This window comes from Lithobates pipiens, unplaced genomic scaffold (genome assembly GCF_037356315.1).
Source record: "Lithobates pipiens isolate NorthernLeopardFrog02 unplaced genomic scaffold, aLitPip1_a1.2 Scaffold_35, whole genome shotgun sequence".
NCBI classification, from domain to species: domain Eukaryota; kingdom Metazoa; phylum Chordata; class Amphibia; order Anura; family Ranidae; genus Lithobates; species Lithobates pipiens.
In genome coordinates this window covers 14820957-14836462 of record NW_027507811.1, presented here as the reverse complement: position 1 = coordinate 14836462, position 15506 = coordinate 14820957, and the positions used below count along the sequence as shown (strand labels likewise).

Genomic DNA, 15506 nt, shown 5'->3' with positions numbered 1-15506 from the left:
AGAACACCTTTTATGTTGGCAGCTACTCATTAGCTTTTCCTTAATATTGAAGGTTTGAGCATTAGTTACTTTTTTTCAAATAACATCAATTTGTTTCCAGCTTCAGTGTCCTTGCACCCTCTGACGTTTAACCACGTCAGCCCCGGACCATTTTGCTGGTCAAAGACCAGACCACTTTTTGCTATTCGGCACTGCGTCGCTTTAACTGACAATTGCGCGGTCGTGCGACGTGGCTCCCAAACAAAATTGATGTCCTTTTTTTTCCCAAAAATAGAGATTTATTTTGGTGGTATTTGATCACCTCTGCGGTTTTTATTTTTTGCGCTATAAACAAAAATAGAGCGACAATTTTGAAAAAAACGCATTATTTTTTACTTTTTGTTATAATAAATATCCCCCAAAAATATATAAAAAACATTTTTTTCCCTCAGTTTAGGCCGATACGTATTCTTCTACATATTTTTGGTAATAAAAATCGCAATAAGTGATTATTGATTGGTTTGCGCAAAAGTTATAGCGTTTACAAAATAGGGGATAGTTTTATGGCATTTTTATTAATATTTTTTTTTTACTAGTAATGGCGGCGATCAGCGATTTTTATTGTGACTGCAACATTATGGCGGACACATCGGACATTTTTGACACATTTTTTGGGACCATTGTCCTTTATACAGCAATCACTGCTATATAAATGCAGTGATTACTGTGTAAATGACACTGGCAGTGAAGGGGTTAACCAGTGGGTAGCAGTGTAGGGGTTAAGTGTTCCTAGGGGTGTGTTACTAACTGTTGGGGGCTGGGCTTTAATTTAGTGAACACTGATCTCTGCTCCAATCACATGGAGGAGAGATCAGCGTCAGTAGTTGCTAGGCAGAACGGGGAGATGCTGTTTACAATGGCATTTCCTCGTTCAGCCGCCCCGTGAGACGATCGCGGGTATGCCTGCAGTGATCGAGTCTGCGGGACCCGTGTCCCGACCAGCACGCGAGCACGCCACCGGCGGCGCACTCGCAATGGCAGGGCGGCAAATTTAAAGGGACGTACAGGTACGCCCATTTGCCTGCCCGTGCCATTCTGCCGACGTACATCAGCGTGCGCTGGTTGGGAACCAGTTAAGTAGACTATCTTTCTGCGTGAAACCTGTCCCACACTCTGAAGAAACAACTTGTCGCACTCCGAACACGCACTTGGCGCCCCTGTGGAAAGCCTGATGCAAAGCAAATTCAGATTTTGAATCCAACGACTTCTCGCACTTGGGGCATGGGTAAGGAGGCTTGCCCATGTGAGTGCTCTGGTGGAGAAAAAGAGATTTTCGAAACAGGAAACATTTCCCGCACTCGGGACAGGAAAACTGCTTCTCGTGAGTGTGCTCTCCCTCCAGTGTTCCCGTTATATTGGGGAATGGAGATGGACCTTTCATATGGTGTACAGTATCTCCTCCTCATTTGTTGGGAACATGACGTTATATTGAGGAATGGAGATGAACCTTTCATATGGTGTACAGTATTTCCTCCTCATTTGTTGGGAACATGACGTTATATTGAGGAATGGAGATGGACCTTTCATATGATGTACAGTATCTCCTCCTCATTTGTTGGGAACATGACGTTATATTGAGGAATGGAGATGAACCTTTCATATGGTGTACAGTATTTCCTCCTCATTTGTTGGGAACATGACGTTATATTGAGGAATGGAGATGGACCTTTCATATGGTGTACAGTATCTCCTCCTCATTTGTTGGGAACATGACGTTATATTGAGGAATGGAGATGGACCTTTCATATGGTGTACAGTATCTCCTCCTCATTTGTTGGGAACATGACGTTATATTGAGGAATGGAGATGGACCTTTCATATGGTGTACAGTATCTCCTCCTCATTTGTTGGGAACATGACGTTATATTGAGGAATGGAGATGGACCTTTCATATGGTGTACAGTATCTCCTCCTCATTTGTTGGGAACATGACATTATATTGAGGGATGGAGATGGACCTTTCATATGGTGTACAGTATCTCCTCCTCATTTGTTGGGAACATGACGTTATATTGATCACGCGCGCCATCTCGATGCGCTCGTGTCACCCGGACGCTTCGCATCTCAGATTGGCAGGAGGGCTCTGTGATTGGCCCTCCTGATCACATGATGGCTGTGTCCAATCACAGCCATCATGTGGCATAAATAGAGAGCCGGTTGCTAGGCGATCAGCTCTCTTCTCCACACATGGAAGTTGTCAGTGAGGAGAGAGAGAGAGAGAGCGGTTCGTTGCAGCTGGCCCGGTGATCAGTGAGTATGAGCTGTTTTTTACAGCTTTTTACACACTGATCAACCGGCCCAGTGTCCGCGCACAGTGTCCCCTCAACAGTGTCACCACACACATATCCCCACACAGTAGAAACACCTGTTCCCCTCATATGTAACAGTAAAATGTTTCCGTTCCTGCTGGAATGAAGGTCCAGCTTGGGGAAACACCCATTACTTTGACCGTTTGCTGAATCTTCTGAACAGTGAACGAATCAGCAGCTTATAAACATTGTTCACCATGCAGAAATCTTATATTATTTCCTCTTCTGGTCGAATGTTCATAGCCTTTAGTGTTATGCCTTGTACACGCGGTCGGACATTCCGACCACAAAATTCGTCGGACTTTTTCTGATGGACTTTGTCCGAAACTGGTGTTGCATACACAACGTCGGACAAAGTTGTCGGAAAATCCGATCGTTCGGAATGAGGTGACGTTCGTTGCGTACGACAGGACTACGTAGATGCTAGTAAGCAATAACTTCGGTCTCTTAATTTAATCTGAGCATGCGTGGCACTTTATTCGTCGTAATTCTCTACAAACGAAATTTTTTCTGTCGGAATTTCCAACGGAAAAGGTCCGATAGAGCCCACACACGATTGGATTTTCCGACAATATAATCCGATCGGACCTTTTCCGTCGGAATTTCCGACCGAGTGTACAGGGCATTAGGTTATTTTCTCCAATGGCCAAATGTTCTTAAAGTGGTTGGAAACCCTTACATAAAACCAGTGAAGTGACTGGCCACAGAGATGATACAAATCTTTCTACATAAGCTGTACCTTTTTATCTGCAGACTCCTCTACAGCCCTTCAAAGCACAGAATCTCAAAAGCTTGTCCGAGCTGTCAGAAAGCTGACATTACACACTGCAGAGCTCAGTGAGAGCTGATTGGAAGGAAGGGACACCCCCCCCCCCCCCTTTCACACAGGAACAGAACTGAGGCTGTCAATCACAGGCTGTGTTCTGGAGCTCCCTCGCCTGTCACCATTTTTCTCTTGGTGTCTGGAAAACCTGTCAGTAGTGAACAATGCTTATAGCAGAGGAATGGAGCAGCAGACAGAAATGACCCTTAGTGCTGTGGATTGAGACAAGCTCGGGTCTGAGGCTTACAATCCTTTTGAGGCTTTTCTTTCTCTTAGGATCACGTTAGGGAATGTTATATATGCCCTGAAAAAGGCAACTGAAACAAACATTTCACAAATATTAGAAATAATATAGGTATTTTTCAGACTTTTCTTTAGACCCTCAAGTGCAGTTCTTGCTAATTTAATTGTTATGAGTAAGGCCCCTGACGAAACAGGTCAGCATGTTCTTCCTGTATCCTGCCATATAGCTAATAAAGAATCATAACATTGGATGAAACCCGAGAAGTTGGCTTCATTGTATTGGTTGATTATCGCTTATTCATTTGATATCAGATACGTCCCCTATCTGCGGACCATATATTGAATGGATTTTTAGAACAAGGGGATGGAAGAAGAGCTTGCTTTGTCCACTCAGCGTATCAATTTGGTATTACAATGTTTATATGGACTTAGTGCACCACCATCCATGGCAGAACCTTCCACCACATAACCGATATCAGATGACATGGATGGTGATCAAGTCAAAGTCACCTGATAACATTTATGTGGTGGGAGGTTCAGTCATAGATGGTGGTCAAGTCAAAGTCATCTGATAACGTTTATGTGGTGGGAGGTTCAGCCATGGTTGGTGCTAGTCAAGTCAAAGTCATCTGATAACGTTTATGTGGTGGGAGGTTCAGCCATAGATGGTGGTTAAGTCAAAGTCATCTGATAATGTTTATGTGGTGGGAGGTTCAGCCATGGATGGTGGTCAAGTCAAGGTCATCTGATAACATTTATGTGGTGGGAGGTTCACCTATGGATGGTGGTCAAGTCAAAGTCATCTGATAACATTTATGTGGTGGGAGGTTCAGCCATGGATGGTGGTCAAGTCAAAGTCACCTGATAACATTTAAGTGGTGGGAGGTTCAGCCATGGTTGGTGCTGGTCAAGTCAAAGTCATCTGATAACGTTTATGTGGTGGGAGGTTCAGCCATAGATGGTGGTTAAGTCAAAGTCATCTGATAATGTTTATGTGGTGGGAGGTTCAGCCATGGATGGTGGTTAAGTCAAAGTAATCTGATAACATTTATGTGATGGGAGGTTCAGCCATGGACGGTGGTCAAGTCAAAGTCATCTCGTAACATTTATGTGGTGGGAGGTTCACCTATGGATGGTGGTCAAGTCAAAGTCATCTGATAACATTTATGTGGTGGGAGGTTCAGCCATGGATGGTGGTGAAGTCAAAGTCATCTGATAGCGTTTATGTGGTGGGAGGTTCAGCCATGGATGGTGGTGAAGTCAAAGTCACCTGATAGCGTTTATGTGGTGGGAGGTTCAGCCATGGATGGTGGTGAAGTCAAAGTCATCTGATAGCGTTTATGTGGTGGGAGGTTCAGCCATGGATGGTGGTCAAGTCAAAGTCATCTGATAACGTTTATGAGGTGGGAGGTTCAACCATGGATGGTGGTCAATCTGCTGATGGGGAAGAGCTGGATTCTTCAAAACCAAAACACCAGAATGTATAATAGCGAATTTATTAATATCTTGTTTATACAGTAAAACAAGAAAGCCTCTTCTAATGATTGCGGAATTTTCTATTACATAGCCATGTTTTCTATGGTTTTGGAGATTTGAAGTCAAGCTGTGGTTTTTATAGGTTTCTGGTACTCTGAACACAAAATATTGCCCATCACCAGGTCAGTTCCTTGGCATACAGCCGGACATGATAGAAATAGATATTCCCGCACGTAGAATGCAAAATTCAACCAATGTGAGATCTCTGATGAACAGCCAATATTACCCCCCCCCCCGAAGAACATAAACATGGCGTCCCTCCCATGTGGTTTCTCACCCCATGCAGTACACAGAAATGCTTTGTCCCCCCCCCACAATGTGATTGATGTAGAACTCTTTTGACACTCAGAGCGTAGACATAGATCCTCATCCATGTGACAACTTTGCCTCAATAAACCTTCTACAAGACATCTCCGGAGTTTGGACCATGAAGGAGGACACTTCACCATGAGACCACCAATGTTTGTGATATCTGTAGAACATGCTCGCCGCATTTAGAAAGCAAAGAATGCAAAAATCACCCTTTACTAACGTGAGATCTCTGAGAGACAGCCAATAATATTCCACCCTGGCAGAGCATAAACATGGCTACCCTACCATGTGACTTCTCATCCCATGCAGGGAACCACGGAGGGGGTGCCAATGAAGATGGGGGGGGTGGAGATGACAAGGGCTTTTTTTCAGTGGGAATGTGGGGAACCTCCAGCACCGAATGTATATTATGCCAAAGGATGCTGGGATGTGTTGAAGGGTCTATGGATGCTGGGGGCTCTATTGTCGCTGGAGGAGATCAATCGTTGCTGGGGAGATCTATTGCTGTTGGTGGGGGAGAGCAATTGTTTCTGGGGGGTCAGTTGTTGATGGGAGAGAATGAGTGTTGAGTGTGTGGGGAGGGGGGGGGGGGCTATTGTTGCTTGCTGTTGGAGAGTCTATTGATGCTGAATACTGGAAGCTCTATTGTTGCTGGGGGTATTTTGCTGAGGATCTATTGTTGCTGGGGGGGATTTATCGTTTCTGGGGAGATATATTATTGCTGAGTGGATCTATTATTGCTGTGTGGAGCTATAGTTGCAAGGGAGATCTATTGTTGCTGTGGGGGATCTATTGTTGATGTGGGATCTATTTTTGATCGGGAAATATAGTATTGCTAGGTGGATTTAATGTTGCTGTGGGGATCTCTAGTTGCTGGCATTGACCTATTATTGTTGGGATCTATTATTGCTGGGGCTCTATTGTTGCGGAGTCGATCTATTGTTTCTGGGGAGATATATTGTTGCTGAGGGAATCTATTGTTGCTGGAAGGGATCTACTGCTCCTGGGAAGGATCTATTGTTGCTGAGGAGATAAAATGTTGCTGAGTGGATCTATAGTTGCTGGGGAGATATATTGTTGGTGAGTGAATCTATTGTTGCTGGGGAAACAAATTGTTGCTGAGCGAAACTATTGTTGCTGGGAGGGATGTACAGTATTGTTGCTTGGGAGATATATTGTTGCTGAGTGGATCTATAGTTGCAGGGATGGATGTATTGTTGCTGAGGAAACAAATTGGGGTTGAGTGGATCTATTGTTGCTGTGGCTATCTACTGTTCTTGGGAAGGATCTATTGTTGCTGGGAAGATATATTGTTGCTGAGTGGATCTATAGTTGCTGGGATGTATGTACTGTTGCTGTGGATATCTATAGTTGCTGAGTGAATCTATTGTTGCTGGGAGGGGTCTACAGTATTGTTGCTGGGGAGATATATTGTTGCTGAGTGAATCTATTGTTGCCAGGGAGATATATTCATTAGCAAATTCCATACGAACTGCTTAGCACCAAAAACGATACTTGGGTCTGTATTCTCTAGGTGGGGGGGGCGGAACCAAGGTATGGTGCCCAGAGGTGGGTAGTGGGGTGTGGAACCAAGGTATGGTGCCCAGAGGTGGGAAGGGGGCGGAACCAAGGTATGGTGCTCAGAGGTGGGTAGGGGGGGAACCAAGGTATGGTGCCCAGAGGTGGGTAGGGGGGTGCAGAACCAAGGTGTGGTGCCCAGAGGTGGGTGGGGGGGTGCGGAACAAAGGTATGGTGCCCAGAGATGGGTAGGGGTGGAACCAAGGTATGGTGCCCAGAGGTGGGTAGGGGGTGGAACCAAGGTATGGTGCCCAGAGGTGGGTAGGGGGGTGCGGAACCAAGGTATGGTGCTCAGAGGTGGTTAGGGGGGGGGAACCAAAGTATGGTGCCCAGAGGTGGGTAGGGGGATGCGGAACCAAGGTATGGTGCCCAGAGGTGGGAAGGGGGCGGAACCAAGGTATGGTGCTCAGAGGTGGGTAGAGGGGGGGGAAGTATGGTGCTCAGAGGTGGGTAGGGGAATGCGGAACCAAGGTTTGGTGCCCAGAGGTGGGAAGGGGGCAGAACCAAGGTATGGTGCTCAGAGGTGGGTAGGGCTTGGAACTAAGGTATGGTGCTCAGAGGTGGGTAGTGGGGTGTGGAACCAAGGTATGGTGCCCAGAGGTGGGTAGGGGGGGTGCGGAACCAAGGTATGGCGCCCAGAGGTGGGTAGGGGGATGCGGAACCAAGGTATGGTGCTCAGAGGTGGGTAGGGAGTGGAACCAAGGTATGGTGCTCAGAGGTAGGTAGGGGGCAGAACCAAAGTATGCTGCCCAGAGGTGAGTAGGGAGGGTGCGGAACTAAGGTATGGTGCCCAGAGGTGGGTAGGGGGCGGAACCAAGGTATGGTGCTCAGAGGTGGGTAGGGGGCGGAACCAAGGTATGGTGCTCAGAGGTGGGTAGGGGGCGGAACCAAGGTACGGTGCTCAGAGGTGGGTAGGGGGCGGAACCAAGGTACGGTGCTCAGAGGTGGGTAGGGGGCGGAACCAAGGTATGGTGCTCAGAGGTGGGTAGGGGGCGGAACCAAGGTATGGTGCTCAGAGGTGGGTAGGGGCGGAACCCTGGTATGGTGCTCAGAGGTGGGTAGGGGGCGGAACCAAGGTATGGTGCTCAGAGGTGGGTAGGGGGCGGAACCAAGGTATGGTGTTCAGAGGTGGGTAGGGGGTGGAACCAAGGTATGGTGCTCAGGAGGTGGGTAGCATTTGGACATGCTTTGAGTCCTCCTCATCTATGTCACACAAGGCTACAATACATTCTACAAACCAATATCTTTAATTTGTTTCCACCTTCAGTGTCCCTGTGCCCGCTGATGTTTAATTAGAACCTCTTTCTGCATGAAACACGTCCCACACTTTGAAAAAGGAGGCCCGCCCTTGTGACTTTTCCGGTGCCTAACAAGTTCCACCGTTTTGTTTAAAACCTTTCCAGCATTCTGATCATAAAATTGGCTTCTCTCCAGGGTGGAGCTTATAATGGGTCTGGAGGCTCCATTTTAGAGTAAAACTTTTCCCGCACACGGAACACAAGAACGGCCTCTCGCCGGTGTGCTTCCTCTCGTGCGAGACAAGTTGCGATTTTTTCAGGAAGGACTTCCCGCACTCCAAACACGAAAACCTCTTCTCTCCAATATGGAGCTTAAAATGGGAATCGAGGGTCCCTTTCTGAGCGAAGCTTTTCCCGCAGACGGAACAGGGGAATGGCCTCTCGCCGGTGTGGGTCCTCTGGTGCGTTATCAGCTGAAGTTTTCTCAAGAAGGATTTCCCGCACTCGGAACAAGTAAACCTCCTCTCTCCGAGGTGTATCTTTTTGTGGGCGGTGAGCGTGAATTTGGCCTTGAAGGACTTGCCGCACTCCAGGCAGGGAAAAGGACGCTCGCCCGTGTGGATCCTCTGGTGGACGACGAGGCTTTTTTTCCCCCGTATTTTCTTCCCGCAGTCCGGGCAGGAGAGCAAAGGCTCGCCGGTGTGGGTCTTCAAGTGGGATCTGAGGAGGGCTTTGTAGGTGAAGCCTCTGCCGCACTCGGGACAAGCGAACGGCTTCTCGCCGGTGTGGTTCCTTTGGTGTATAACGAGTTGAGGCCTACGGAGAAACGTTTTGCCGCACTCCGAGCACGGGAACGTCGCGCCGTCGTGGAGCGCCTGGTGCAAGGCGAACTCGGACTTTGACTCAAACGACTCGTCGCACTTGGGACACGCGTAAGGGGGGTCGCCCATGTGAGTGGCTTGGTGGTCAAGGAGAGACTTCCGGTAAGGGAAGCACCTCCCGCACTCCGGACAGGAAAACTGCTTCTCGTGGGTGATGAGCATGTGATTCCTGAGGCTCTGTTTGCAGAAGAAACTTTTGCTGCACTCGGAACACGCGAAGGGCTTCTCGCCGGTGTGGATGATCTGGTGTTTAATGAGCTGTAGTTGCGTGACGAAGGTTTTCTCGCACTCCGAGCAAGACCAGTTGCTCATGTGAGCCTTTCGGTGCGCGGTAAGTCCGTGTTTGCTTCGGAAACTCTTCCCGCACTGAGAACAGGAAAAGCTCTCGCCGGTGTGCGTTCTCTGGTGACTAACGAGGTCCCTTTTCGTCGTGAAGGGCTTCTCGCATTCCGAGCAGGTCCACTTTACCACGTGCGACTTCCGATGCGTACAAAGGTCGCTTTTTCTGCCAAAACATCTCCCGCAGTCGGAGCACGAATAACCCAACGTCTGTTTTTCGCGGTGGCACTGTTTGTCGTGCGTGTAGAGTCGGGATTTTGACTTGAAATATTTCCCGCACTCGGAGCACGAGAAGGTCTCCCCGCCGGTGTGAACTCGCTGGTGGTTACTGAGTTCTAGTTTCGTGAAGAAGGTTTTCTCGCATTCTGAGCAAGGCCACTTTTTCACGTGGGCTCTTTGGTGTTTACGAAGTTCGCAATGTCTTTTAAAGGATTTCCTGCACTCTGGACATGAGTAAAGAATCTCACTGCGGTCAACTATCTGCTCTTCGCTGTGACATCTTTGATGTTCCACTAGGTCTTTTCTTGACCTAAAACATTTCCTGCACTCGGAACAGGAAAACAGGCACTCTGCTGTGTGTCCTCTGTGATCCTGTTCACATTTAATGGATAATTGGTTGGGATGGAACTCCGAAATGTTCTGGACATCATGTTCATCTGAGTAAAAGAAATATGATTTTATAGTTTAAGGCATGTTTATTATATCACGTTGTGCACTTATGGATAACGTCTGTTGCTCAATAAAGTGAACGTTTTCACTGGGCTATAGTATAATCAGAACACCAAAGAAAAAAAAAAAATCTGAGAAATGTACAAAGCAACCAAACCAACAATGGAAAACGATGATACAGTGATGGACATAGATGACATTGAAGAACAGAGATGGACCTTTCATATGGTGTACAGTATCTCCTCCTCATTTTTTGGAAACGTGACGTTATATTGAGGAATGGAGATGGACCTTTCATATGGTGTACAGTATCTCCTTATTTGTTGGGAACATGACGTTATATTGAGGAATGGAGATGAACCTTTCATATGGTGTACAGTATCTCCTCCTCATTTGTTGGGAACATGACGTTATATTGAGGAATGGAGATGGGCCTTTCATATGGTGTACAGTATCTCCTCCTCATTTGTTGGGAACATGACGATATATTGAGGAATGGAGATGGACCTTTCATATGGAGTACAGTATTTCCTCCTCATTTGTTGGGAACATGACGTTATATTGAGGAATGGAGATGGACCTTTCATATGATGTACAGTATCTCCTCCTCATTTGTTGGGAACATGACATTATATTGAGGAATGGAGATGGACCTTTCATATGGAGTACAGTATCTCCTCCTCATTTGTTGGGAACATGACGTTATATTGAGGAATGGAGATGGACCTTTCATATGATGTACAGTATCTCCTCCTCATTTGTTGGGAACATGACGTTATATTGAGGAATGAAGATGGACCTTTCATATGATGTACAGTATCTCCACCTCATTTGTTGGGAACATGACGTTATATTGAGGAATGGAGATGGACCTTTCATATGGTGTACAGTATCTCCTCCTCATTTGTTGGGAACATGACGTCATAATGAGGAATGGAGATGGACCTTTCATATGGTGTACAGTATCTCCTCCTCATTTGTTGGGAACATGACGTTATATTGAGGAATGGAGATGGACCTTTCATATGGTGTACAGTATCTCCTCCTCATTTGTTGGGAACATGACGTTATATTGAGGAGTGGAGATGGACCTTTCATATGATGTACAGTATCTCCTCCTCATTTGTTGGGAACATGACGTTATATTGAGGAATGGAGATGAACCTTTCATATGGTGTACAGTATCTCCTCCTCATTTGTTGGGGAAATGACGTTATATTGAGGAATGGAGATGGACCTTTCATATGGTGTACAGTATCTCCTCCTCATTTGTTGGGAACATGACGTTATATTGAGGAATGGAGATGGACCTTTCATACAGAGGGGATTCCTAATACTGTTTGTAAGGATGGTCTTTGTGCTGATGAAACAATTAAAACTATTTTCTCTGTCAAGGGTTAGCGAATACTTTATTGCACACATCTAGGAACCATTACTAAATAATAAGATATGCCAGTTGTAATTGTATTTACAGTGCTGGTGTACCATGTTATAGTCCAGACTTATCGTGACTGGTGGAGAATCATCTTTTTTGATAATGAACATACTTTACACTATTAGAAATAAAACAAACATTTGTAAAGTTTCTTCCTGTAGCTTCTATCACTCACCTGTACCTATTTCTAGGGCAGATTCCTCCTCTTTAATAGTCACTATTATCCCAACCTCCTCCGCAAGCTGTTGTTCACCCCTCACGTCTGTCTCTTCTTCTTTTTTAACCTCATTTTTTAGTTCTTCACACTAAAAACCACAAAACATCTGTCAATACAGGAAAATCCGAGTTAATAAAAATTAAGATGTGTCAAGTTCTACATGCCCAACTACACCTACCTGATGATGGTGGGGGATGGTGTGATCTTCCTGTGTAGAATCCCAGGAATACAGAGGACGGGGACATCTCTCTGGTGGGTTCCCATTACTGGATCCATCTGTAGGAAACACACACACTGACTGAATACATTGTTTCTATGTGTTTATCAGATGATGGGGGATCTAGGTGGAGCCTCCGTACTGCTCTCTCCTTTACAATAAAGTCTCCTCTTACCCGGTGATGTGAGGGGCGGCTGATTCTCTAATTTGGCATTAAAAGATTTCTCCTCCTTATTTGGCACCATCAATCCACCCTCTTCCATGGACTGGTCACCCATCTCATATGTCTCTTCTTCTTCTTCTTCTGCTTTAACTTTTATATCAATCAGGTCTTCACCCTAATATCGCAAAAATAACATCAAAGACCGCATAAAAAAAAAAAGAATTGCATAAAATGTTAAGGTTTCTCTTCATCCTTACGTACCTGATGATGGTGGGGGATGGTGTGATCTTCCTGTGTGGAATCCAGAGGACGGGGACATCTCTCTGGTGGGTTTCTATTCTTGGGTGGCTCCATCGGGTCACCTTTGTCTCCCTTTCTAAACTCCTCCATCTCCCCATCCTCATCATCCTCCTCTTTTATCTCTTCTTTGACGAGAATATTTAAATTCTGCAGATCTCCAGTCTGAAAATAACAGTAAAAGATCAATATTAATGTTTACAAACCAGCTGACACACAGACCCGAATGTAACAAATGTTAATCACCTACCTGATGATGGTGGGGGATGGTGTGACCTTCCTGTGTGGAATACAGAGGACGGGGACATCTCTCTGGTGGGTTCCCATTACTGGATCCATCTGTAGGAAACACACACACTGACTGAATACATTGTTTCTATGTGTTTATCAGATGATGGGGGATCTAGGTGGATCCTCCGTACTGCTCTCTCCTTTACAATAAAGTCTCCTCTTACCCGGTGATGTGAGGGGCGGCTGATTGTCCATCATGATGTCCTTGTAGAGATCCTTGTGTCCTTCTAAATACTCCCAGCAGTTCAGTGATCTTGTTGATGACTTCAAGAATCTTTTGGTAATTTTTTGTCTCCAGCGTAAGAAAGTAAGGTGGGGTCAATGAGATGTTGGGTAGACTAAAGGATGGCTGCTTACCAGATATTTTCTTCACCACTTAATAATCCTGTGTAAAATAAACAATTATGATCAGTTTATATATTCCCAGAATCCTCCTCACCTCTCCGGTCAGGTCTGTGTTTTATTAATAGAGATAAGAGTGGTGTCATGTGACCTCCCAGAATCCTCCTCACCTCTCCGGTCAGGTCTGTGTTTTATTAATAGAGATAAGAGTGATGTCATGTGACCTCCCAGAATCCTCCTCACCTCTCCGGTCAGGTCCGTGTTTTATTAATAGAGATAAGAGTGATGTCATGTGACCTCCCAGAATCCTCCTCACCTCTCCGGTCAGGTCTGTGTTTTTATTAATAGAGATAAGAGTGATGTCATGTGACCTCCCAGAATCCTCCTCACCTCCCCGGTCAGGTCTGTGTTTTATCAATAGAGATAAGAGTGATGTCATGTGACCCCCCCAGAATCCTCCTCACCTCTCCGGTCAGGTCTGTGTTTTATTAATAGAGATAAGAGTGATGTCATGTGACCCCCCCCAGAATCCTCCTCACCTCTCCGGTCAGCAGGTAGATGATCTCCAGGGAGAACCTCTCTTTCCGGTGACTCCATTCATCTGTTCCGCCCTTATAAACTGGTCTTTCAGCTCATTTCCCCTCACACCATAGTGATTGGTTGTTATTATTGAAGAGCCAAACATACCCGGGCTCAGTTTGAGGCAGGGTAGGTGAACAACACAGAACGTTCAGATGATGAATCTGAACTCAGTGATCTCTGTACAGCACTGCGGTATATGTCAGAGCTATATAAATGTATAATAATAATAGTGTGTGACTGCGGGGGAGGGGACATTAGAGCGTAAGCTCCTCTAGTACAGAGACTGATGTGTACAGGGTTCTCTGTACAGCACTATGACATATATAAAAACACATACAATTATTATATGATACTGGGGGTGTTAATATGCATCTGCTGGAGATAAAAGACGTCACAGTGACTATGGAGGACGGAACATGACGGGGGGGGGGGGGGGGGTTACTGGGTGTAAATAGAAAATAATATCTTATTACCTCCTCTGCTGCCAGTTCCAGCAATGTCTCCTCTCTACTTCCTCCCCTCTCACCTCTAACCCAGAACTTCCTTTTTTATACCTGACATCACTTCCTGTCTGTGCTTTACATCATTTCCTGTCCGAGAGCCCTCCCTGTGGTAAACGTAGGAATTGCAGGCTTTGCTCGTCTGGGAATAGTTTGATCTCTCCTCAAGTTACGACCTCAGCTCAGTTTTAATCTGGGCACCAATTACCAAAAACAAGTAATCATCTGGATGCGTTTATTTTTATACGGATAAAGCAAATTAGGATGAATCTAAATAAAGCATTCTATTACAACCTTGTGTCCAGATTTCAAACTTGTGTCCAGGGTTGCCACCTTTGCTTCAAGCCAAACCCAAGCACTTTAATGGCCAGGGACACCTTTGGGTGCCCCAAGGAGAGTAGTATTGCGGTGCGCATAGCGTGACGGTGCGAACAGTGGGTGTGGTCAAATTGCTCTTGACATCATCATTGCCCTGCCCCCCCCCCCCCCCAGTGATGCCGAACCTACCCCCAGACAGCCGCAGCTCCCAGAGGGCAACAGATTTGTGTGTGACTATCTTGGTTACTTGGAGAGCCATAACCTGGTCTGAATAATGCGTCCGCATTTCAATCCGCCTGAAACACGGACACATGATTCAAAACCCGGACTGTCTGGCTGAATCCCGGACACGTGGCGACCCTAAGTGGAGCTGTGTAAAGAGCATGATCTAATAATTCCTATTCAGTATGTAGCACTAACCCCCAAAGGAGCTGCTGGTTTTTATTGGACTTACCGTTACCTCACCTGCTCACTGTATCGGTCTTAGGGGTCCCGTTGTAGAGTGGATTAAAGGATATTAGCTCCGACACTTAGTCCCTTTTCTGGGTGTTTATTTAACAAAAACACACACTTTTGCAATAGAGAGGGGTAAAGGATAAGGGGAACTCAGATACCTTTGTAGTTTTGCGGTTTAGAGGTATTTCATTGATCTAGAGGACATACGATTCCCACAAGCTGGATCTAGCAATCACCGGACAGGCCTCTCTCACTGACCCAACAGCCGGTGAGATGCTCGAACGAAGTCTCTGCCACAGACTTGATAAGTTCAGCGATCTTGTTATGCAATCCTCTGCCACAGGAAGGCACGTTAAGCTTCTGGTTGCAAAGATTAAAGAGTTTCCCCACAGTACCTGATTCTTTCAGCCTGACCCGGCGATACTGTATGGTAGACAACCCAGGATGCGTCCTCCAACTGAGTCTCCAGGCTTCTCCATGAGGCACCAGCCTTATTGCTCGGTCCTCCTCAGAAAAGTCCTCCCCTGGATCCTCCAGTTGCTTGGCTTCTCCCCGGAGGCAAGATGGCACAGGGTCATCTTTGGATCAGTAGGCCCCAGAGCCTCTGGGCCTTACCTTTAAGTTGCGTAGCCTCAGTCCAGCCGGCCCTGAGACATTGAAATAAGGCAGCACACACCTCAGGCCAGGAGGGCCACGAGGTCGGAGAAAAACGAACCACCCG

General features: G+C 46.3%; 2 protein-coding genes across 3 annotated transcripts in view; both read right to left on the bottom strand.

Moving 5' to 3' along the window:
• Positions 1 to 13951, bottom strand: part of LOC143955542 (uncharacterized) — a 47234-nt gene extending 33283 nt beyond the window's left edge. The window contains exons 1-8 of one of the 2 annotated variants that reach the window (XM_077465592.1): positions 13469 to 13951; positions 12752 to 12972; positions 12547 to 12635; positions 12261 to 12461; positions 12012 to 12174; positions 11798 to 11895; positions 11578 to 11707; positions 4895 to 9954 (exon numbers count right to left, since the gene is read on the bottom strand). In XM_077465592.1, coding sequence (XP_077321718.1) covers positions 8252 to 9954; positions 11578 to 11707; positions 11798 to 11895; positions 12012 to 12174; positions 12261 to 12461; positions 12547 to 12635; positions 12752 to 12785 — 2418 coding nt within the window. In that variant the 5' untranslated portion in view covers positions 12786 to 12972; positions 13469 to 13951 and the 3' untranslated portion in view covers positions 4895 to 8251. Of the gene's footprint in view, positions 1 to 4894; positions 9955 to 11577; positions 11708 to 11797; positions 11896 to 12011; positions 12175 to 12260; positions 12462 to 12546; positions 12636 to 12751; positions 12973 to 13468 lie in introns of those variants that run through there. The other variant, XM_077465591.1, reaches the window with a different exon arrangement.
• LOC143955583 (uncharacterized) overlaps positions 1 to 15506 on the bottom strand; it is a 44434-nt gene that overhangs the window by 14287 nt on the left and 14641 nt on the right. The window lies entirely within an intron of this gene.